Genomic DNA, 24,473 nt, shown 5'->3' with positions numbered 1-24,473 from the left:
TTACCGCTTAAATTTTACTGCTAACGTTTCTTTAAGCGCTATGGCCCTGAGTATTTACATGAAATACTTGATGTTGGTAAAATTGACACTAATGTAAACGCACTTTGAAGATTTATCTGCTATTTTCTAGCAGGAAGTAACTAAAACGCATACGCACCCTAACCGTGCTCCGTTTTCGCCATATTCAAATAAAAATTATTTATTTTATGTTTTAAACAAAAACAAAATGGTGGAATATAAATTTAATCGATTATTAATAATGTACAAACGATATACAAACGATTAAGCACAATAAATTCATAAATTCTTGTTTACGTAATGTAATTGTTACGATTACAATCCGAATATATAAACGTTTTTACGATTTGCGTTAGGATGGGGAGCAACTATATAGACCTCCATTCGAACATGCTCTTTTTTAATGTATTATAATAAATTCAAGTAGCAAGCTGATCATAAATATGGAACATAAAATGTAGAAGAAATTTAACAGATAATAATAATCTTGTACTCTCGTAATTTGTTAATTGTATATAAAAAAGTATGAAATATAACTTATAATTGTATATTTTTTCAATGTCTATAACAGGAATTGTAATTTATAAATCATCTTCTTTGAAAAATTTTTTATTATATACAAAATGATATAAATCTCTTAAATAACTCCGATAATGTTAAAACAAAAATAAAATCTAATACTGATTTGTTTCATTAAATTATTTCGCACAAAAGATTAATAATATGGATTTAATTATTAATAAGATGATTGAATAATAATTTAAAAATATCTATATAAAAATAACAGACAACTAATTAAATAAGATAGCTATTTAGAAAGAAGTTGTAATAATCTATAATTAATAAATATCCAGGTAGCCAAATGTTAGAAATGGTAGATTGATATGATGATAGATGATATGTTAGAAATGGCAAATTTAATATGAATCGGGTGAAAATAAGGATAGACGTCGCAGTGAAATCGAATAGTAAATCGTTTATTAGTACGAAGGTGTGTGATAGTGTCTCGAGATTGACGGCGATCGACATTTCGCGAATTAGGAAATGTCGCGCCGCGGTCGTGTGATACCGTGACGTGAACGAATGTGACAGAGCTTTCTTGTTCCTTAGCTGACGTAAGAGATAGATGTTAGAGCTAGTTACCCTGTTCTGCGAGCTGGTGCTCCGCTCTTCCGTCGGCGCCTATCATCTCTTAGTCGATCGTCCACGAGGACCATCCACGAGTATCATTCTCGAGGATTCTCCTCGTCGACGATGGACCCCTCGATCCATCGGGACGGTAGGAGCTCGGGACGCTCAATGGTATCGATAACCCAACGTTTGCGTGCCGATACAGATTACGTTACCATAGTACGAGCGAACTTCACCGATAGGGCCTCGCGTTGACCCCCGACTAGTAATTCGAGCTGAATTGGCGAAGATACGTTACGACTAAGTGATGGTTTAATTCACATCAGAATCGGAGAAAAAATGCTTGCGTTCGAATTACAGATTTAGAGTTAGTACAATACGACGAGAATAATTCTCATTTTGTGGCATCACACGCGACTTCCGTTGTGACTAATTCTGAGTTTGATTTTGCTGATATATCAGAAGATCACATTCGATATATTTGAAGGTAAAAAATTATTGAGCTTAATTTAGCTTAAAATCCGCGATGAGTACAAGAACAGTAATGTTTTTTTTTAGAATCGTTTAGCGTTGAATAAAAAATAATATACAATTTTGCATATTTTGTCTTAAATTGAAAATTGTCGAAAAAAACCTCTACATGAAATTTAGAGAGAACCGCATAGAGTTCCAGAACGCGCGCCTAGAACGCGAATTGGAGCGTTGATTGTCGTCAACTTTGAGCGTCCCCGGCGCGACAGGAGGACGAAACGCCTGTGCGTGCTAACTTTCAAGAGATGCTACTTGTTTGCCTCCTCTCGAGGTACTCTAGTGCCTATGTTATTGTGTCTTGTTCTGCCTACAGCGCTAAAACTGCCGCTAAGAAATAGCGGTACCGAAGTGGAGCTGCTGAGAAGAAGCAACGGAGGAAAGTGTCCCTCTCCCTCCGCGATCCCTCTCGGAACGCAATAATAAATAATAATAACCTCGCGATTCGTATACGCGTTCGAAAGGTAAGAAAACGTTCTCTATCTCTAACTTTCGTTCGTACGTTCTCCACTTTATTTCTCTTCTCGTTTTCATTCTTTTTAATTCTCTCTCTTTCTCATTCATTCGTTTTCACTCCGCAAAAGCTCACCCCAGCGAGAAGTGACCCATCAAATCGACGTCTAATTGATGTCGAAATCATTGATATTACGTCGTAACGATGTCGACTCAACATCAACTTGATAAGTCATTTCTCGCTGGGACTATCCTCGCGTACATAGTACGGAGAATAATGAAAAAAAATGTTGGAACTAACGAAAGAAGATTCATAAATAAAACGTTTCAGCGCGAACGTGTACTAAGCAATCCATGCATGAGCCCATTACACAAATTTATTTGCAATATTTTAGAAGTTTGGGTGAATTAAATTTTGTAGAAATATATAAGGCAAATTTGTGAATTGATTTTATATAAGTGAATATTGTTTCAAGGAATATATATCATTCGATATATTTAATGTTGAGTATTTCACTTGTACGCAAACAAAGCAAAATCCATGAAAAATTATTTTCTACATTATGTTTGCGCGATAGCTTTAGCATCATGCATGGTCTCTACTTTGCTTACTCGCTTACTACACTCGATATGCAACAATTAATTGTGATCTCCGTAATGAAGATCCGCATTCGAATCGGACCTATATATGTCCGCTTAAATAAGAACAATAATAACTTAGATTTCCGGCGTACGTATCATACAAGCTATGCACAAATAAAAATGAAACAACAGAACGCTTAATTAACATATGGACGCAATACAAAAGCGTGTAAGTCGGTCTGCCTCTCGCCTTCTCGATTCCGATTTCTCTTGTTTGATCTTAGAATCGTCTCACATTCTCGCGATGTACGCGCTTTGATTGAATGCAGTGTTGCTTTTTGATCGTACATGACTCTTGTCGTGCGTTCACACTATACACCTTCATTCTCTTGTCTTCGTTTTCGCGCTCTAGTCATGCTCTCGCGATAAATTTTATTTCATTCAACTTGAACGCTTGTACTTCTTTAGAAAAGTGGACAGCTGCCTTAGTTTACTTGAAGAAATTAAACTAATTAGCCAATCAGAAATTTTACTCTTGATTCGGATTTTTTGCAGTAAGTTTGAATGCAATTTACAAAGTCGCTCCGATACTATTCGTTAACTGTCATCTTAACTCATTGATTAATTAAATGACGCTTCACTGGTAAGCTGTTTGTAGTTTGTTGCGAGAAAGTGGACAATTTGCACAAAAGAAGTAACTTTTATTACTTCAAATTAAATCAGTGCGGAATTACTTGACTACCTCCCGCTTCTTTAACTAGTTTAACTTATCTATAAAAGCTTCTGTAATTTGTTAAGGCAAAATGTTGCAAGAAAGTAATCAGCAATAATGAAACATTAACGCCTTAAATTAAACTGATAAAGATGCGGAAATATTTATGTAATTTAATAAAATATAAAGATAACAAAAGAATCGAAAGACGTTTTGCACGAGAGCTGCACACTACAATATTTAGAATAATTTGAGAGTGGAACATCGATAATTGAGAGCATGACTTTCGAGGGCATCACAATGGCATAACTTTACTGCTAGTGTTGCGCGAGCAACAAGCCCCTGTTGCGTGTAATGCAAACACGCGCAAATTGATTTTTCCATATAAAAACATAGGCAGTTGTTGCATTGCGTGATTTCGATTTGCGCGAGTTAGTATTAACAGCGTTTTGGGGTTGCATTACAGGGCCGGGCATTTTGATTTAGAAAATCAAAATAGCCAATAACGCCTTTATTTTTCATGATATTTTCAGATATAATCAGCCTTTAAATATTTCTTTATTCCAATCGTTGAATGAATTCCAAATTCATTCAAATCGTTGACAACAAAAAATATTACTGATTTCAAATTATGACAAAAATTTTAACAAATCGGCTGATGCAATGTAATTGTTATTATTGGCTATTCTATTTTGAAAATAATTACTTGATAATTTTACAATAAGATACAAGTAAGAATTTAATTAAGCTCAAGTTTAGCCTTTCAATGACAGCAATGAGCATTGTCATTTTGAATTTTGATGATTACGACGGTCTTAGGACCGGCCCCGTTGCGTGGTCGCGCGAACCACCCTGATCTCGCAACTCGTACATATAAAATTATATTTACAACAGAGTGATTATTTCTTTGTGTTGAGGTATTCGCCCTAGGCGTGTCTAAAAAGAGAGCGTGCACTATTTCGAAGAGTGAGAGGGAGGCTCGTGACGTTCAAGAGCGCCCTGAGGCTTTCTTCAATACCCTCTCGCTCCGAAAAGGAAAGATACAACGAATTCTTCTCCTTTTTCCGTCTTCGTCGCGTTCATCGTGATCGCGACGCGCGCACCTACCATTACAAATAATTTAAAAATTATATTCGTCGTATTTATAATCTCTCCTTGTGTCTCTTTCTATATATAGCTTTTTTTTTATGTATATATTAAATTTCAATTTTTTTTCTCTCGTTCTCGCACGCACACGCATGGGAAAAGATCTCGGTAACGATATTGTTATGGTACAGCTATGCTACATACGGGTGGATCCCCCCCTCCTCCCCCCGCCTCTCTATTTACATGACTTGCCGATTACCGTTTTACTTTCTGAGACCGATGGCACACAAAAAAACGTAGGCAATAAGATTTAAGCAATAGTTTATAAGCTTCAAGTTTCTCGTTACATTATTGAATTCTTTTCGTGATTTGATAAAATAAACCTGCGTTCTTAGTATGATTAGGGAAACGATATGTTATTATATAAAGAAAATACACTAATGTAATTAATTCAATTATATCAAATGCAATGTATAAATAAAATTACATTGCGATATATGTATATTAATTTTTGGATCATATACTAATGTAACTAATTCGGTTGTTAAAGATTAAAGAATACCGAATTTCTATTCTCCATATACTCAAAAAACTCGACAGAATTATTTAACTTTGACTCTTCTCATATTTCACAAGCGATTTTTTCCTGAATATTAAGAATACTCTACTCTATTTTCTACATTGCAGTCAGAGTTCGGTAACATAACGAGAAACTTGGATAAAACAAAGAAGGAAAAGTTTAAAATTTAAATAATCTAATATCAAAATCTAATATCAGAATGTTAGATTTATCAAAGGCTCAACGTATTCAATGTTAATTGTTAGATTGTCGTACATATAAAAATCTGGCGCTCTTTAATACAAGGATGCGGATCGCAAGAGACATAGAGTTATAAGCAGTGATTTGTCGTGAATGTGTGAAGACAAATAGTATGTGAAATTAGGACCTTCACTTTCAACACGTCGAGAGATCAATTCGCTTACTACCCAAGTCTTACTCTTTACGTTTTTCTATGTGCCACGGCCTTTACATGTGCAATATGTATAAGGAATAGCGGTGTTTATGCGGTGTACTAATGCGCGCCTGTACGTTCTAGCACGTTCCCTCTCATTCTCACGCATTCCGTTTTCTTTGTTGGTCTCTATCTCGCAAGTATACCGAAAACTTGAATTATTTTGTACCTTCGGAGTTGCCACTTCGTTCTATCATAAAGCAAATATCGATGCGTCATTTTTTTCTTTGATTTGCTTAATGTTGACTAGTTTAGTACACTTGTTTTGTTAAAGGTTTCATTCTTTGCGCAAAGTTACATCGAGATAACAGGCAATTCGAAACTATTTTATATAAAATTATAAAGATGGTCTTCAATTTTATGATTTAACGTCGTTAAATATAATCACATGACAAACCGATTAGAATACTTGTTCTATGGCGGGACAAAGTAACACTCTGAGGAACAAATTAACGTCGAGTTATCACAATCGAAGCGCTCCGCGACTTGCTCTACGTGCGACTACCGATCGAAGGTCATCGATATCGGCGCTCGACATAATGACAGACCCAATTGCGATAATAGTATGCTTAATAATGAACACGGGTAATTTGGGCTATTCGGGCTATTGCAGAATCGCCCGAGCACCGAGCCTTTGTGTAACGAAGCCAGCGTTCGCCAAAACGGCGATACGGAAATGGAGGGAGTTACGAGCGTGCCGTGAATTTCGCCTCATGAATTTTCCACGACGCGCCCTCGTTACGTTATTAACGACAACATTGGCTTCGTTAGCATGGTCATAGCGGTTTGTTTCCGAAACTGTTACGCGAAAACGCAATTCACGAGCAGCACGAAAGCTCCACGTCAAACTGTGGAAAGGAATTTTTACGGTCTCCAGCAGCTTTCGATGTCAAAGCGAACGGACACAAGGTATATACGCGAATCGAGCTTTATCATAGGGAGCTTTTTTTCGGGGCGAGAAAGGGTGCATTCTCTCTTTGGGAATAAAATTCCCCGCGGCTTTCTATTCTCATGTGTTCTCTTTTTATCGGCCTTTACGGTTCTACGCTTCCGCAATGCTCTTAGGAATTATAAAAATAAAAGGTCCGCGCGCGTACGTCCAAAATCTCTGGTCGTGAAAGCGCGAACACGTACGTGCGTTTAGCGGTCTAATATGACCAAAAACTCTACCGTGCGTGCGTTTATTATTATTCGAGACTAATATCAGCGTGTATATGTTTGTGTGTGTATGTGTGTGTGTGTGTATATATGTGTTACTTCGCGTCGTATCGACGAGGCTCTCTAAAGCATCATTCGTACGAAAAGTGATTATGATTAGACTAGAACGCGGTGCAACTGCACGGTACTGTCTATCGTCCACTACTATACACGCGATTGCTCCTCTGAGCGCGGGACGAATCTAATTACACGTTTCGTCGTATCAAAGTTTGTACGAAACTCGTCGACCGGTTGAATCCGGTCGTTTAGGATAAGGACTGGCAGTGGATCGGTTAATCTGACCGCGAAGTGCCCATAATCGAGACCCACCTAGTCCGCAATCTGTGTGCGATTCATTTTAAACAAGTTTATATTTAACGTAGAATTATTATAATATGTACATTTTGAAGATACGACGATCCGCAAAGTTAAAATATAAAATTGAAATCATTGTTTTTTTTTACAGATTCCGAATGTAAAATGCAATTTTAAGTCAAAATGATACTTTCAATATGCTATTTGATGTTATATTTCATTTTGGAGATAAACCTTACGGATTTTCGACCTGGCTGGTTTCGATTACAAGCATTTCGCATGCTTACTTGTTTGCAAAATCGTTCTAAAGGACAATACGATTGATCGCTTGAGTAACTCGATACTCTTTCGGAATTCTTTGCGATTGGTAGTCGCACGATTCGCGGGCGACGACGTCGCGACGAGGACGAGGTCGACTCATTTTGCAGCTAACGCTCTCTTCTTTCTGCTTTTTTCTCCTACGTATAAATTACAAAGGATTATACTAAAATGGTAAAAGTAATTGTTAGTGTCCTTTGGTACCAGCCTGAGTCTCATTGGATTACAAATTAATTTGTTAGATAGTCTTGCGTGTCGGCTATATGTATAAATCACTAAGAGATCACTGCATTTTTCTCAAGTCAAGTCCGAATCATCACTTATTCACGGGTCTCCCTGTCGCGCCGATGATCTACAGGTCCATTCGTCTCGGCTCGACTCACCGAAACGACAGAGATGTATCCTTATTGACTCTTAAACCGTGGACGTCGAAGTATCAAAATACAGCAGTCAACACAGCCGAATAGGCGTCAGCCACTCTCTCTCTTTCACTCTCTCTCTCTCTCTCTCTCTCTCTCTCTCTCTCTCTCTCTCTCTCTCGTCATTAACAAACATGTTCGTCATCAAAGAAACGCGTCTCTTTCCGTAGCATATCTCAAAGAGAAATATTCAGAAACGATCGCGATTAATCCTCCATTAGGACATGATGTAGTCCGCGGAGTGGTGCGAGTGATGGGAATTCCGGTGCTTGTCCCTGCGGTGATTCGTGCGGGAGTTACTGCCGCGGGTGCCGTTGGTGCCGGTGGTGTGGTGACTGTAGCCGCTGTCGCTGCCAAAACTGCTGTCGGGCTGACCCTGGTATAATCTGCCGGTGGTGGTCACCTGGTCGCAGGCCGAGTCCCGGGTCGTGGAGTTCGTGTAGTACACCGGCTGGCTGTACTTATCATCTCCGAACAGCCGATCGGTCGGCTGCGAGTATGTGTCCGAGTACTCGCCGCCCACCTGCGTGTAAAGCGGCGCCGTCGCGTCCGACTGTGCCTGCAGGCCGTAGTAGTCGCCGCCGTATTGCTGCTGCGACGACAGGTACTTGTACTTGTCGCTGCTGGACTTGACGCTACCGCTGCGCGAGCGATCCTTGCCGCTCCTGTTCTGGTTGGAGTAGCGGTGCAACGGTCCCAGAACCGGCACACTTTCGTACGGGTTCTCCTCGAGCCGCGGGGCTTGCGCGGCCGGCAGCGGCGGCACGAAGTACGGCAGCCTGTGCGCCACCGACGGGACGGACTGCTGGCGTTGAGCGGTGCTGTTGCCCGTTCGGGTCCCGACTACGCCTTAAAGCGAAGACATATGTCAGTCGAAAGTGCATTATGAAATTAATGCGAAGGATCTAGGTGGAAAATTAAGATGGGATAATAATGACAAAAGGAAAGGTTCGTTCCTTGCACAGGAGTACAGTATATCTATACTTAGGAGATTAAGATAGGATATTAAAATGAGAAGATGATAAAAAGAACATTAGATCAACGTAGAAATGCATATCTGAAAAATTACAATCCAAATTTATCAGATTTGACTACAAAAGGTAGGCAAGAAAGTAGATGGAAGAATGTAGACAAATCTATATATAGATATGTATCACAACGAACATAGATCCGGAGTCAAGATTCCATGTAGAAGTGGTACATAACAAAAATAAACGTTAAAGCAGCAGCAGCAAACGGTACAGTTCTTCGAGAAGCAAGTAGAAAAACAGTGCCTGAAAAGCTCCAGAAGTAGAGAAAAGAAAAAAAATGTCGACAAGTGTAGAGAATCGATGTGTGTAATGGCCAATAACATAAGACGAGCAAACAATTATGGCGTAAGGATAAGCAAACATTATTGAGCCGGTTCGATGCGTTACGCTACGAAATCTTTCGAGCGGAATTATTTTTAACGACGAGAAAAATAGCTCTTTAAAAGAATATCAGTATATAAATTATAATTGAAATTATAATTAATTCTTTGAAGCTTTGCAGCACGCTGCGCAGTTAAGTTCGTAAAGGAAGAGCGAGAGAGCCGCAGCCAGTTATTCAAATTTTCAGAATAATTTTTTTCATCTTCTCAGTTGTCTCGTCTTTATATACGCAGTCATGTTTATGCTTTGAATATTTTTGAACAAGACAATTATTATCGCTACAGATTTCTGTACCTGCAACGCTGGGATAGAGCTGCTGAAGCAATGTGTCCAGCAACATGCCTTCGTGGAATTCGCCCACGTCGTGGTTCTTGTCCCGTCTGCGTCGATCAAGGCTCCTGGGGCTGCGGCCGCGCCGCTCGCGCGGTAATCTGCCACCGGCCGGACACGTGCCCCAGGCGGGACCACTGCTCGAGGTGAGCATCCTCGCCTCGGACGGCTCGCCCACCGACAGCTCGTCCTCGGCGAACTCATCCTCGCTCGCCGGCTTCGACGTGCCGGACGTGCGGTGATGATGACGGTGGTGATGGTGATGGTGATGCAGACGGTTGCGGGCGTTCAGCTCACTCTCCTCGTCTGTCTCTGGATGGTCCCCTGCGGAATAAAAATTTGTAAGTACTTACAGTTGATGAGAAATAATAAATGAGAGGCAATTAATCGCGAATAAATTTGTTCAACAATTGAGGATTGATTGAACGCAGAGGAACACTGGAGATTTGTTTTTTTTTGGAGAACGCATAATAAAAATTAATCAGACTGATAATTGGCTTCTGGAAAAGCGAATTATTTGTAAAAATGAGAAAAGTTTAAAATATAGATTGTATGTACAATTGTACAATTCACGAAATTGATGAAGTGTTTTAAAAATATTCAAACATTTTAATTAATTGCGTGTTATTTTACAAATATATTATTTGCATTCTTGTTGTCAATGAAATTGATTCTTAATTAAATGGGATTCTGTGGAAGTTTTGAAACATTTGATTAATTTCGTGAGTGATTGTGAAAACAAGAGTTTTTTAAGGGAGGCATGATTGCTCGTAGGATTCCTTATAAAATTTCATGCAGATTGCAAATATCATTCCATACTGTAAAATATATAAAGATACGGCTTTGTGCTTAAAATGGACGTGATTTTTCAATTATAGAGAGAAAGATTCGGCTTTGCTTGCAATAATCGAATAAGCTGGATCGCAAGCTTAAGGACGAATTGGAATTTAGAAGCGTATCGTAACGATAAGAGATTTTGTCGTTAATTGCGACCTCGGAATAAACTACGGTCTATTTCGCTGGTACTTCAATCGCGAAAACTCGCTTTCGCGCGGAAATTTCGCTCGACGAATCGACAACGCGCGCACGAGTGGCCCGACTCGTTCTGCTCCTCCGTTAATTGCCTCGCGTTATTCCGTCGAACTGTCGCGGCCGCGATCGATACTAACGACACAGTGGGGCGTGTATGTACGCCGTGGTTGCACGTTGAAAAAAAAGTCGGGAATACCGTATAAATAATAGGCGTGTAAACGATATACATCGAGACCGGAATCCGCGCGCAGTCATGACGACCGAAATCGGTCCGCGAGAGAAATTGAACGGGCTCGTTCAATTAATTTTTATCTGCCGGCTGGAACGGAAGGGACACGCTGGGCAATCCGAAAACGAGACGAGGAAAAGAGAAGGAGCGTATCGCGCCGAACTATTCCCGAACAGATTGGAGGTGTTATAGAAGTGGAGGTGTTATCCGCTCTCCACATTAAGTCCGCACTCTGTTGGCCATTAAACCTCTCGAGATATCCCTTCGTCCCGTCTCGGACGAGTGTCCTCTCGAAATATCCCTCCGTTGCCTCCTCCGCGATGGACAAGGAGGATGACCCCTTAACCATCAACATCCGCTTCTCGATTCTCACCGTCGGATTTCTTCGCGATCGTGAAAAGTAGCCAATAACGACGTCAACGGTGCTGATCAAATCTGTATTGCTTATTTCTTGGAAAAAAATGTCGTAAATAATATATACTAATTTTGATCAGAAAAGTAATTTAAAAAAAAAAAAATAAATGAGAAAGAATCTGAAAAATATAAGATATATGGCTACAGTTACGAATGGAGAATACAATTCCGAAGTTATGAAAGTTATTTTCTCGTGTTTGGAAATGATTTTGTCAGGAATTCGATTTGTGACAAGTACAATTTGATCGACACTGTAAATTTTGCAACGCGCGGCTTATTCTCCCTCGTCGAGCGGATCGTCGAGGTGATCCGATGAATTCCCTGGCGTTTTTACAAGCCCGCGAGGGACAGGGACCACCCTCTTTGAGATCGATGTTCCCTCTTGTCTCGAAACTGGAGAACGACGATGCGTATATAGCGATATATACGCAAGTCGAGGCCGTGGTTACGACTAATGCACGCGGTGTAGCATGTATATTCGATTACCGGGTTCTCGTCAAACGTCGAAAGCCTCATCACCATACTAATTAGCCGTCCGACTAATGGGAAGTATAAGTCAGAGGTCGTGTCACGCTTATCTCGCTTCGGTAAAATACACGACGGCGTGGAAGAGCAGTATCATTGCGGAGAGAAAGAGAGAGAGAGAGAGAGAGAGAGAGAGAGAGAGAGAGAGAGAGAGAGAGAGAGAGAGGGAGGGAGGGAGGGGGGGGGAGAAAGAGAGACGAAACGATCACGAAGAGATTATGGGAGAGAAGCAGGCGAGAACCGTGGAACTGCGTTTATCAGAATCTCATTTTTCGAAAACGACTTCAGGAATCGAATATGTATTTATAATAAAAATAATTAAACAAATTTGTTGTTGATTGCAAAATTTTATTTAACACTACGAACTGTCTTCGGATTTACAGATGATCGCAATTTTTTTAATTCATCAAAAATTTTTAAGTTTATGAATACCTGTTGTTTTTTTCTTCATAAATTTTTAATGAATATTTATGCATTTTATTGAATATACATATGCATATACAAGTTTTTCAGGTTTTGTCTCAGAAATCGTGTACCCTGCGGTGTTTTATATTCATAGATCATTCCCCACTGACTTCTCGGAAAATCAACGATTTATGGAATCGCGAACCCTTGCTCCCGCCCGCAAACATTTATCGCTCATTTTTCATCCGGCAAATCTATCCCATTGTAATCTTATAGATTTCCCGGTCGCATAAATCTCTCTCTTTCTTTTTCGCGCATTTTCAATCCCGCGAACTCATTGGAACTCCGGCAGATTCGCGCGCCCGTGGACCGAACTTTTCGACACGCAGATTCTCACTTCCAAAATCCTTCCGTACCGATGTCCTCAAAAAGTTCCGCATCTCGATTCTTTTTGTCCCATAAATCTCCCGCGCCGTAGATCTTTCCGTAAATCGCGACATACGCGAATCTGCCGGATTATTCTGATAAATGCAGTCCCGCTGCGGAAGAGGGTGATGCAGCGGCACGGTGAGCGGGCAGAGGGGGGGGGGGGGGGCAGACGAGGAAGTCTCGCAAAGCGCGCGTTAGTCGGCGGGATTCAACGCTGATTCAATGCAGCCGTATGTTAATCGTGTTTAAGCCAACCGACAGACGGACACACCGTTTCGAAAACTCGTGTACTTGTGCCGTACCTATGTGTGTGTGTGAGTGTTTTTTTTCCGCGGGCGTGTTTGACCCCGAAGGTACTCCCCGGCGTCTTCATAAGTGAGTCTCATCTAAAAGGAGAGTGCGTGATTTGCGTCTGCATGAGAATACTTTTCGACGCGTCGCCGACGAGGCAATGGGATATCTTAATAATACCCTCGCGAAAGATTCACTTATTCAGTGTAATTTATCAGCTGGTAGACTTTAAGATACACACTGTAAAGAGATTTAATTAGTGTAAAATTGCAACTATTACAGTGGATAATTCGAGAACCAACTATTATAAGTGTAAATTTCACACAGTGTGCAAATGTACAGTTTGCAAGTAAAATTAATTTCTGGCGTTGTAATGAAGCAAACTGCATAAGTAAATTTACAGTTTACACACACACACACACAACATATATATATTCACTTGTGCAATCTGCTTTACTACACACACACACACACACACACACACACACACACATGCACACAATATTAGAAATTAATTTTACTTGCAAACTACAAATTTAAATACGCGTGGAAATAAACGTCTTTAATATCAGTTGGTCTTAAAATTAACGCTATAATAATTGTAATTTTACTCACCTTTTCATACGTCAACCAATTATTTTCAAACTCAAAAATGTGTCACAATAAATTATTTTCACATTTCCTTCTTCTACTTTTATCAAAAATGCAGTAATAATGTTATTTTGATGAAAACTTATTTGCGACAAGAGTGCCTAATTGGATAATAATATTGATAATCGTATTATTTTTTCAGCTTCTTGGCGAGCATTCTGTATAAAAATAGGACGCAAAAGAATAAAATAAAGAATCTTTCAATAAATCCGATTGGGAATTCTCGCGCGTCTAATTTAAGTTTGTCTTTTTCAAATTAAATCTTTCAATAAAATTTCTAATTCCTTTTTCTTCACCGTCGCATTGTTGTACTCGAGATCCTTCAGTGCGATTTTTCCCCGTTAAAAACCGCAACGCGTAAAAGGAGACGCCCGGGCAAAGCCGTCCCAAGGTAAACATCGATTATCGGCACTTACCGTTGCTGAGCTCCTCGTAGACAGGATTATAGAGGTCCTGCGATGTGTAAGGATCAGGACCGGGGCTGCTGCAGACGAACACCCCTCTCCCGCCGTCCTTGACGTCCAGCATCTGCCGTGATAACAAAGATGTGGTTAGAGAAAAAGGGAGAACGTGAAGAAAAACAAAAAAAAAAAAAAACTAAAAAGTTGAACTATTTTTTATCCGTCGCACTTTTTATAGAATTACTTTCAAACGGCGTCCATCCATGATTCATATTTTTCTAGTGGCGCGGCAAACGCAAGTATCTTAAATATTAGAAATCGATAAAGTGCACCGGCGAGTCCTTAGTCCACGAGTAATTGAAAATTAAGGAGTTACACGCCGCGATCAGTTTCACGTTCGTTACAATCTTGATCCCGCGTTATAAATTATGCGTCGTTTGAGGATTAAGACCGCCGCGCCGTTTCCCTCGCTTTCGCCAGGGTTGAAGGGTAATTAGTCGCGAGTTGTGACTAAAAATAGGTCAGCTCGTTACGCGAACGAGCCCGGGGTTCGCGTTTCCATGGTTGTTTTACGAAGCTCTTTAGTCAACGGGGACTTGTTTACGGCAGCGCTGGAAAACAATTAGCGAATAAGGGAAAGAGATGCGGAGCAGAGAATCGGCCGAACTAAGGGGTGGTAGTGGAGAGGAGAAGAGGAAGGGGTGAGAGAAGCGAGAAGAAACTCGGTGGTGACTGGCAGGGCCGAGAACCTTAACACTCTTTCGACTCTGTGTTTTCCGGCTGACAATTAACTCGTTTCTACCTCCTCTCTCCGCTCTCCCATCCTTTTTCATCCTCTGATGAAGGCTCTCGAACTCTCATCCTTCCTCCGCCGAAGCCGGGATTCTGATCTCCGGAAACTCCGCTGACGCGGTCAACAAAAGCGGTGGGCGTCAAAAGTTAATCCCTAAATTGGCGGGCCGCTATATATATATATATATATCATAGCCGGATAATAAAGAACAATCTCGCGGCGAGATTCATTCCCCGGTGATTTCGTTTCTGTTGGCACTTTCGTTGACAGATTAAACAATTAATTTCGCGCACGACAGTCACTCGCCTCTGTTGGAATTTTAAATCCTTTACATGGATAGAAAAGAAGTCAATTCTTTTTACCAGAGTTCACTATTTTGAACGTTGGACATCTGTAATTTAATCATGTACGAAATTAATCGCGTTTTTTTCAATTTTTAAACAGCAAACTTCATCGCTCTTCTTAACCGCTCGTGTGTGCGACTGAAAATTATCGACACTTCATCAATTTTTAATAGCTGAGACGTGTGTTGTGTTTTCACGTGTAAAGCATAAGAAATGTAAATAATAATTAATTATTTTACTATTAACGAAATATATATATATATAAATTAAAAGAAAGATCGGAGAGAGAGAAGATTTTTCTGCGCTGCAGGGCACGAGGGTTAATCGAAACACTCGACAGACAAGGTGCAGAAGCGCGTGTAACCAATACACGACGTAATCGCGGACGCGAACGATTTAATCCCTTCACCTCGAGTTAGCTCGCCCACGAGCCAACGGCTCGTGTGTCTCGTCGTCGCAAGCCTCTCCCGCAAGCCGGGCTTTCCGGTCTCCGTGGCGGCGGCGGTGTTCGTGTCCCAGTGGTTTGCGAGGTGAATTTGCCGTCGGCCGCTCTCCGGTTCGGCCGGGGGTATCGCGTTAACGGGCGCAAATGGCGCGCTGCGATCCCCAATCTATCCCGCTATCGTCTCGCACTCGCCGGGGATCCATAACGTCCTGTGATCCCACCGGATATACACCGCGTGGTGCACGTATACACACTTGTGCACCACAAACATACACACACATAAATGTATATGGCAATTGTATGCCAGTCTAATTTCGAAGAGCGAAATTTTTCCTACGTTGAATTCGGAATGCTGACGGAGCATGATAACAATATTATCCTTGATTTTATTTCGAGGTAAATAAAATAGAAGAGTGAAATTTTCGGGAGCGTAAATCCTTCTTTGGGATCCTCCGACAGAATTCGACTCCGAACTCTGACAAATATGAAGTCGGTTATTTTTCCTGTCGAAGCTTGTTCCGCGAAAAAGTTTTTTTTCCACGATCGCTTATAACGTGAAATCTATCGCAACCTCGACATTTTCATACAATTGGAAAATCGATTTTAAACTGGCCGGAGAATCTGTCAGTGAGAAAATATCTACGAGTTTTGGGACATTCGGTATAATGTCGTAAAAATTGGAAAAATCGGTAAACGATAATGGAAAAAGTCGACATAAAATTGATAAAATGGTGAAAAGATTTTGGGGCATCGCGATTCCGCGTGTGACCTATATTCGTATTCGAATATCGCTCAGTTGACACGTTTATTTTTGTCGATAATCTTGATCTCTTTATTCACCGGATGGCGACCACCCGCGCGTGGTCCGATCTCGTCGCGGATGTTAATTTAAAAGTTTATTCCTTACGAGGATAGCTTTCACCGCGGACGAATGGTAATACGACCTAGCGTAGAAGCGGACGGGCGCGGCGTGATGTAAATTCGACGTGCGACCCTGTGCGGGGGTGAAATATCACTGATAGCGTGTGGGAGTATCGAGGGTGGACGCGCGATATACGTCTCTATCTAAAATTGTATCTCTCGAATTGACCCGCTTCCTGCTGTTCCACGACGAATAAATAGATCTGATTGGACGTATCGGTAATACACGGTGTCAATTTTCTGTATTTTCCCCCGAAATATTGCCGCGTAATCACGTATCGCGACGCGGCGTGCGCGCGAATAATCTTCGCCGAGCTAAAAGCGCGGTGGAAGAGCGTGGGTCGAAAGGTCGGACGTCATTGTCGGCTTTTTAAAAACGTTGAGAACAGAAAATAAAGCGGCAAATGCATCCTGTCGACTTGTATTCGGTTTACGAGGCCGATCGATCGCATTTCATTGTGCGCAGAAATAGTTTCTCGCGAAACAGCTTTATGCAGATATCGCCGTGGTTGTGAATGAAATGTTATTTTACGTTCGCTATCGGTTAGCAATATTATGTTGCAACAATCGCGGGCCGCGATCAAACGCAAAAGCCATTGAAATGTCTTCGATTTACTAACGTGTTTCACCAGATTCGTATTTTTGTGTTCCACCAGATATAATATCGCGCGTGCAAATTAAAATTGCAAGTTTTCGGACATTGTGTACAGATTGTGGACATACAGAATGGCATATATTCATTTTTCACAGTGCTTCTGAGCAATATAGTTTACGTATATAATTTAATTATGAAGAAATATGATTTAATCAAATCTTGCAAAAAATGATGTACATTTTAATTTGCAAAATGTTGCTTCTTTCGGAATGTTCGATATTTTGATCGGCTTTTGTAGCTCTCGCGTACGCGAGTATCTGCAATCTGGTTTGCTGTTTGCTGATGCAATGGAGTGCCTGAATGCTCTCGCGAGTGTACAAATTGCCGAAATCAAGTTAACTGCTCGGTGGCCCGCGCGCGGAGGTGACCAAAGCAAAGGAAACCGACGGCCCTTGCATCCTCCATTGAATTTTCCGAAGCGGCGCTACCGTCCCGCCGAAAAAAAGGATCCCTCGTTTTTCCCCGGCTAGACGCCGGTAAGTGCCGGTTTTGAAAGCGCACAAGGTTCATTATTGTGTTTAGTCTGCGGAAGCCGTCATCGGGGCGTCTGCGATTTTTTTCGAGTGTTAAGCCCACTTGGGGCCTTTGTGCTCTTACTTCGTAAATTTAACAAGATTGTCGGAAATACAAAGATGTACTTGTCGTTACTACAAAATTTGTCAGACATTTCTCTTCTTGTGAAGATAAATATTGTATTGCTAAAATACCGAAGACGCGCCAAATTGAAGTTATATATTTTCTTCATATGTTTTATTAATTAATTTTAATGTATACTCCATAACTTAATAATTTACGAAAGAAAATATTAAAAGTAGTTTTCGTTCTTGAATTATTTTTCTTAAAATGTTTTAATAATTTCTTTTGGTTAATGTTAGATGCACTTGATACTTTTTAGGTTTTATTATTTACTCTTTAGATACTCTCTTTAAATTTTAATTAAATTACTGAAGTATTTTGTATGTAGAGCAAAGATAAACGTATACTGCATATTATTTCGATCTGATGACAAGATGATTTTTACTTAAACGTCCCCGCGTATATAGCTCTACTTCGTGCACGAGAAATAGAGTTGGGTATCTCGAAAGTCGAGTTACAAGTTCGCCAAGTCGCGTGTCCAACCTTCGACCTCTCGGAATTGAGTTAGGCACCATTAGGCGCGAGATAGAACGAAGGCGGAACCAGCTTTCCTGAATCGAACTTCCGTCCATAGCTCGCCTAAACTGCGCAGAATGGCGAGAGGAGTTCTCCTTTAAACAAATAATGAATTTTCATGAACTGAGTCTAAACAAATGAAGTGAGAATTGTCGCAAGATACATCACGTTCGATTCAGTCGACTTTCCTCCCAAGTTTTAACGCATAAACTTTTGCGCTATACACTTGTCGCGATTACATTTTTATAAGTCTCTCATCTTGCACATCCTTTTTAACCTTCTTTTAATATTAATTTCCTTACTTCCTTCAATTTCATTTTAGAATACGCGGTAAGAGGCAAAAATAATCTCGCATTTACCAGGAACAGAAGGCAGGCCTTAGAGTTCCGCCCTCGTAAAGGCGCTGCTACATTTTTCGACGAGTTACGAGAGCTGGCAAAGTTCCACACGTTCGAAGAATTTTCAATCTTCCGGCTGAGAAGCTTGATATTAGGCGCGGTTTCATTCGGACTTGATTATCCTAATGATTTTACAATGCCCGGTACGCGAATTGCACTTCCACCGAGGAGGCGGAACGTGTAAAAAACGTGACCGACTTCTCGCTCTTCTTTCTCCGCTATTTCTTCCACCGGTATTAAAATTCTACGTCTGTTATATATTCCCCATAATGGCCGGGCTGGCGCTCGCGAGCGCCTTTGAAAAGTTGATCGCTTTAATGACCCCGCGGTCCCCGCAGGCGGCTCGCTAAACTTAGATCTTCTCTTGGACGTCGGCGACAGTGCATACTTAGAGCGCCCTAATCGAGAAAGAAGGGGCAGGAAAGGCCGCCAGGTCTTTTCAACTAACTGCGAAAGTTCGCGACATAAATAATCGGGGATTTTCCTGAATTAATTCCGATCGATCGAAAAATTCGAGGTGGAATTTCCTCGGGAAACGCGTTTTGCGAGAAAATCGAGTCTTCGAATATTTGACGCATTAACTCTTTTATATACGTCGAATAGATTATATATTCCATAAATTTCATAAATTGTTTCCTAGACATTGTAATGCTGCGGTGTAATTACATTGTTTCGCTTGTACTTTACGCGGTTGAAATCAGTGTCAAACTCAGTCTGCAGAAGTATAAGTTGAATATACCAGCCACTAAAATTGTTGCAACTTTATCAGAAAACAATTGACGCAAAAAAATTAAAGCGGAAGATTTATATCTTGTGAAGTAAAAATGGTGGCTCTTTACGTTGACAATTTTTTTTTCATCGCGATGAGAGATACATCTTCATTCTGCCGATAACGTCGGAGTATGTCAACTACTACTTTTCATAATGAATGTTTTCCAATGTACGTCGTTTTACGTATATCGAACGTCTCGAAAATCAATTACACTGATATGCCGCGGCGTGCTACATGCTGCGGATAATATCGAGCTTGTTCCGTGTGTGCGCCGATATATCGTGACTGTGTCGCGTTACCGTAACCCGCTAATTGTTAGTTACTGCGCCAATTGCATTAGGTTCTAAGTCCGGGGCGGCCAGCCGTTCCCTCCCGCCTGCCCCGCTTCCCGATCGTTATGTCGCTGCAGATACACCGTCTCGGGCTAACGACGCGGCAACCGGCGCGCGTAATCGAGCCGACAACAGGTGGATGCTAGATCGATAGACTTCCGCTGGCGGATTGGCCGTCTACCGGCTTATCCGGTGCGCGAGATTTATGACGGGATCGATAACGGTAAAAAGAGCCCGCGGACGAAATAATTACCGTCTAGTCGCCGTCGAATGAACCCCGTGGAACCCACTCTCGTAGTCGAAATGATACCTGCACCGGCTGTAATTTCCTTATCACGCGTGCAACTTGGGTAACATTTGCCCCGTATTGCATTTTAACTGCGCGAGCAACATGAAAAATTTCGTTATCGAGTTCTTTAATAAATAATCCAATTGGTGAAAATTGAATATTGCATTCTCGAAGGGCTTGCGATCGAAACGGAGAAAATGTATTCCGACAGTCTACTAAATTTATCTGATAACAGACAAATTGGAGGGCTAAATATATTCGAAAGATTAAATATATTCGAAAAATGTTCATTTCATTCTTTTCTTTCATTAAAAAATATCGATTTGCAATTATAATAGATTGTAAAACGTAATATGATTCTTTAAAATTACAAACATAGCTTGTCTAAGCAATGTTAAATTTTGTAAAATCGCAGAACTCACGTTATATCAATATTCTAAAATATTTAAGATTTTCTATTCGTTATCCTTCTCATCTATGCAAAGGTAATTGGACATGTTTGAGGCTGAATGGTGAATCATTTAAACTAGACAAGCGAGCGTTTCGGAAATTGACTGCGTTGCATATGTGAGTTCGACGTACGCGAACGGCTTAATAATATTCAAATATTTGAGTTTTACTTGACCTCTTTTCATGCTCGCCCGGGAAGACGTCAGCGGGAAGCATTTTTAGAGAAAAGAAACCTCTTCGGCGGAAACGCGAGGAGGAGAGAATGGTCGGTAAACCGGCGACACGTCACTGTCGAGATTTTCTGGTCTACCAAATTCTTTTGAGTCGTCGACATTCAAATATTTAAGCCTGCTTTTCGACTTGGCGAAATCGACAGCCTGTCACGTAGTCCGCGGCAAAAAATCACGCGGAAAAAGCTCCTGGCGTGAGTGCCAGAAATAAAAGAATGCAATCCTAAATGACACATGGCTATCAAGATCATCGGAATTCAATCGTGAATCTTTAAGTGAGACTCTTAATTTGATTAATTTCACCAGAACATCCTCGCATCGCAGAATAGCGTCAAATATCAGCTCTTATATGCGGCGCACGATGTCTTATTCTCAGAATTTCTAAAGAAAATCCACCGCCGTTATTCAGCGAACGAACACTTTTTACTTCCCTTCAGCTCTTATTTCCGCGATAAAATCCAGATCTTGAAAAATATACAGGGTGTGTCAGGTTATCCGTAGATCCTTCATCTATGGATATATCGTTTGTTAATTTTTCGCGATTCCAAGATGACTTGTGACTGTAGCGACTCGCGCGATACGACGGTAACTGGTTATTTTGATTCTATAGAATTGCATTTCGCTTTGAGAACGCATGGTGAAACGTTCTAAAGTCCTTTGACACCGCAGAAATCGCGAATGCGTCGCAAAAACAATTGGAGCGGCGAGCCCTTCGTCGAGTTCTTTTCACGGCGAGAATGAAAATCGAAGCAGGTGTTCGCTCGCGTTTTGTTTCTCCTCGAAAATCGTAAGTCGCTTTCTTGTCGCGCCGCTCAAATATTTATGCCCCTTGTTCGTTCGTTGGCGAATCAACAAGCCGTCGGCAATCACGAGCGAAGAGAAAGAGCCGCGCGAATCGAAATCGGCGATGCGTGGTTATCGAGATTTTCGAGCGTCGACCTCTCAAACTCGTGCCAAGTAGTAACAGTCCACGCTGGCTGCGTCCGGGATGAAGCGGGGAGGACATGAGACGCGCGTCCCCTTTCGCCATCCCTTCGGCAATTAAATTACACGGGCCAAGGCCGCGGAGAGAAAGCAGAAGAAGGAGAAGAAAAAGAAGGTTCTCGCGTCGCGTCGCTGGATATTTGCTCGGCTCCATTTGCGAAATTAGAGATCTATTCGTCCGCGCGAAAGATGGCAATCGCTCTCGGGAAGCAAAGGTGACGCGGCACAATGGTGACGCGTCAATCTTCTCTCCCCTTCTATCTTTCTCGCACCCTCCAGAAGCCGCCCTTTATTCTTTTCCCTTTGACCTCTCGCGTTTCCTCTGGCCTACTTTCTTTCCCATCTTTTCCTATTTGCGTGAGAATTCATTACCGAAAAAGAGCTCGCTGGCTGCATCGACATTAGAAAAGATCGTGGTCCACGCACTGAATTTCTTTGTCTTTGCGTAAAATACAGATTTAAACGCCGATCTTTTGTCCGTCAGAATCATCCGACAAAAAAGAATACAAAAAAAATTTCCATTTTAAATTAAAGATTTTAAACGCGTGAAAAAATTATCCGACGTGAAAAAGAAGTCCTGCATCAAGAGAAAGTTTTGTTTCAATCTAGGAATATTTTAAATATTGAAAAAGAATTGGCCCGAGATTAACACAAAAGTATTGAACCAATCGATGCAACCGAGCGGAGCGATTTCTTCCAGACAGTAGGAAAAAATTTGAACACAGAAGTGGTTATTCCGTGTCCACGTGTGTCGTCGTTATGTCGGGAGACGATTTTTGGCACACGAGAGAGAAACGGGCACATCTCCCTTTCTTACTCGCGCGCGAGCGTTCTCGTCGACTCGGTCTCGAGATGCTTGCTTAAAGTAATCCGCGATCCTGTATTTGATCGCACGCGCATCGTGATGGGATGCGTGGGATGGGACAGGATTGTGGACCGGGTCAATAACCACTCCTCGTCAAATTTTTCAGCAAAGTAATTTTATTTTCCTCAAATATCCTCCAAGCTTCCTCTTCGTTCTCTCTCACTCTCTCGCTCTCTCCACGAACTTTCATTAACTCAAGATATACACAGAACCGTCGTTTCGCTTTTCGCCTTAACGAGCTCGCGACGTTATTTACAGGACAACACCGTTGCCGACCGTCCGGCGAGATGGTGTGTGTATTTAACGGTAATAAATAATGGTAATAATAATAATAGTTAATGTTAAATCGTAATAATCGTAATAGTAATGAAGGCGAGGATAATAATAGCAGTGTCAATAATCGCAATTATAATGACAATGCTAATTTACAAATCGGGAAATTAGATTCTACTTTCTCGCGATACTTTTTGACCGACTTTTGCGTGTCTTCCTTCCCCCTCTTTTCTTTCTTTATATATATATTTATATATATATATATATATATTAAATCCTGTCGATCGTTCTTCTGTAAGTGCTATTTACAAAATTTACGAGTCTAATTTCTAATCTATTTACAACCATGGAGTGCGCCCGGTTGCCGTGCCCGCGCAACCGACGAATAAGGCCCCGCGCGCCCACCGGTTTCCATTCTTTATCCGATATCCCACCGCGTCAATGCTTTCTCTCTTTTTTTTTTTTCTTTTTGCACGTTACGCATTCCTCCGATTTTGGTTAGTTTGTGGGGTTACGCGGGCACGGCTCCGAAGTAACAAAATAAATACTGACTAGCCCCCGTCCCCCGGCGTCTCCGCGTTCGATGGCGGCAACGAACAAACGCGACACTGGTTGATGAGTGAAAGCTTGCGTGACTCGAATGTTTAATTGGTTAATCAGTGAATTGGCAAAAGTTATTTCTCTATGCGCAAATATTATTGCGGACAAAGGACTCAAGAGACGGTAATAGTTTCCTCTACGAGAGATGTTGATGTCTCAATGAATAACTATACTAAATGCTTATTTTTATATCATCGTGCCATATACGTTTTCCTATCAGAAATAAGCATTCGAGTGACCGTATTGCAATTTAAACATTTTTGCACTTCTTCTTTTGGCTGTTAGATTACAAGATGCTTCTTTTTAGCAAATATCATATAATAAAGTTATCTTATAATTTAGTGTATATCAGTAAATTTCAATTTGCGTTTAAGCGTAGTGCATATAGAATCGCTTCTCTTTTCTAGCTCTATTATCTCTCTAGAAACGTGAAAAAACTAACTTCTACAGTCTTCAGCTAGTGAAAAAACATCGTGTAATCTGAATATTTCAGAATTTTTTTTTGATGCAATTTTTTTTTGTTTTTAATAAATTCTTTTAAGACAAATTAATCAGTATTCACAAATAAAAAAGCACAGGAAATTGCTTTGCATTTTTATCCATGCACCGGCATCTGTTGGATGATGTGGAATTTTGTATAAAAATTGAACGTGATTTCATTTGCAAATACTGATCAATTTTGCCTATTGCAATTTACTAACGCTATTTCATGATTTCTCGGTCAGAATTACAAATATCGAGAGCTTACGAAAGATATGGATTTTAAAACTAAATATTGAATCAACAGCGCTCTCGCAGAGGAAACAATGATCGAATCACGAAGCACACACAGCCTTTAGTGTCAATATCAGTGGAATACCTGGTGTTCCGCCTCCGTCCGCTCGCCGGAACTCGAAGTGCGCCCGATAATGTACGACGATAATCTTAGACAAGGCGCAGCAACAACTGCCTCGTCTACGCTGCCGCGTTTGCGTCGCGTCACGTCGCATCGCGTCGCGTCGCGTCGCGTCGCGTCGCGTCGCGTTGCGTCACGTCACGTCACGTCACGTCGCGTCACGTCACATCGCGGCCACGGCACA

The 24,473-nt window shown here is 41.1% G+C and overlaps 1 protein-coding gene across 13 annotated transcripts in view; it reads right to left on the bottom strand.

Annotated features, from left to right (window-relative positions):
- Positions 1 to 974: 974 nt before the first annotated feature.
- pxb overlaps positions 975 to 24,473 on the bottom strand; it is a 525,449-nt gene continuing 501,950 nt past the window's right edge. For all 13 annotated transcript variants that reach the window (XM_067347452.1, XM_067347451.1, XM_067347455.1 and 10 more), the window contains 3 exons: positions 13,907 to 14,018; positions 9,479 to 9,838; positions 975 to 8,621 (listed from right to left, as the gene is read on the bottom strand). In XM_067347452.1, the coding sequence (XP_067203553.1) occupies positions 7,990 to 8,621; positions 9,479 to 9,838; positions 13,907 to 14,018 (1,104 nt within the window). In that variant the 3' untranslated portion in view covers positions 975 to 7,989. The remainder of the gene's footprint in view (positions 8,622 to 9,478; positions 9,839 to 13,906; positions 14,019 to 24,473) is intronic.

The sequence above is a fragment of the Linepithema humile genome, chromosome 1, assembly GCF_040581485.1.
Source record: "Linepithema humile isolate Giens D197 chromosome 1, Lhum_UNIL_v1.0, whole genome shotgun sequence".
Lineage (NCBI taxonomy): Eukaryota > Metazoa > Arthropoda > Insecta > Hymenoptera > Formicidae > Linepithema > Linepithema humile.
This window is presented reverse-complemented; position numbering and strand designations above follow the sequence as displayed.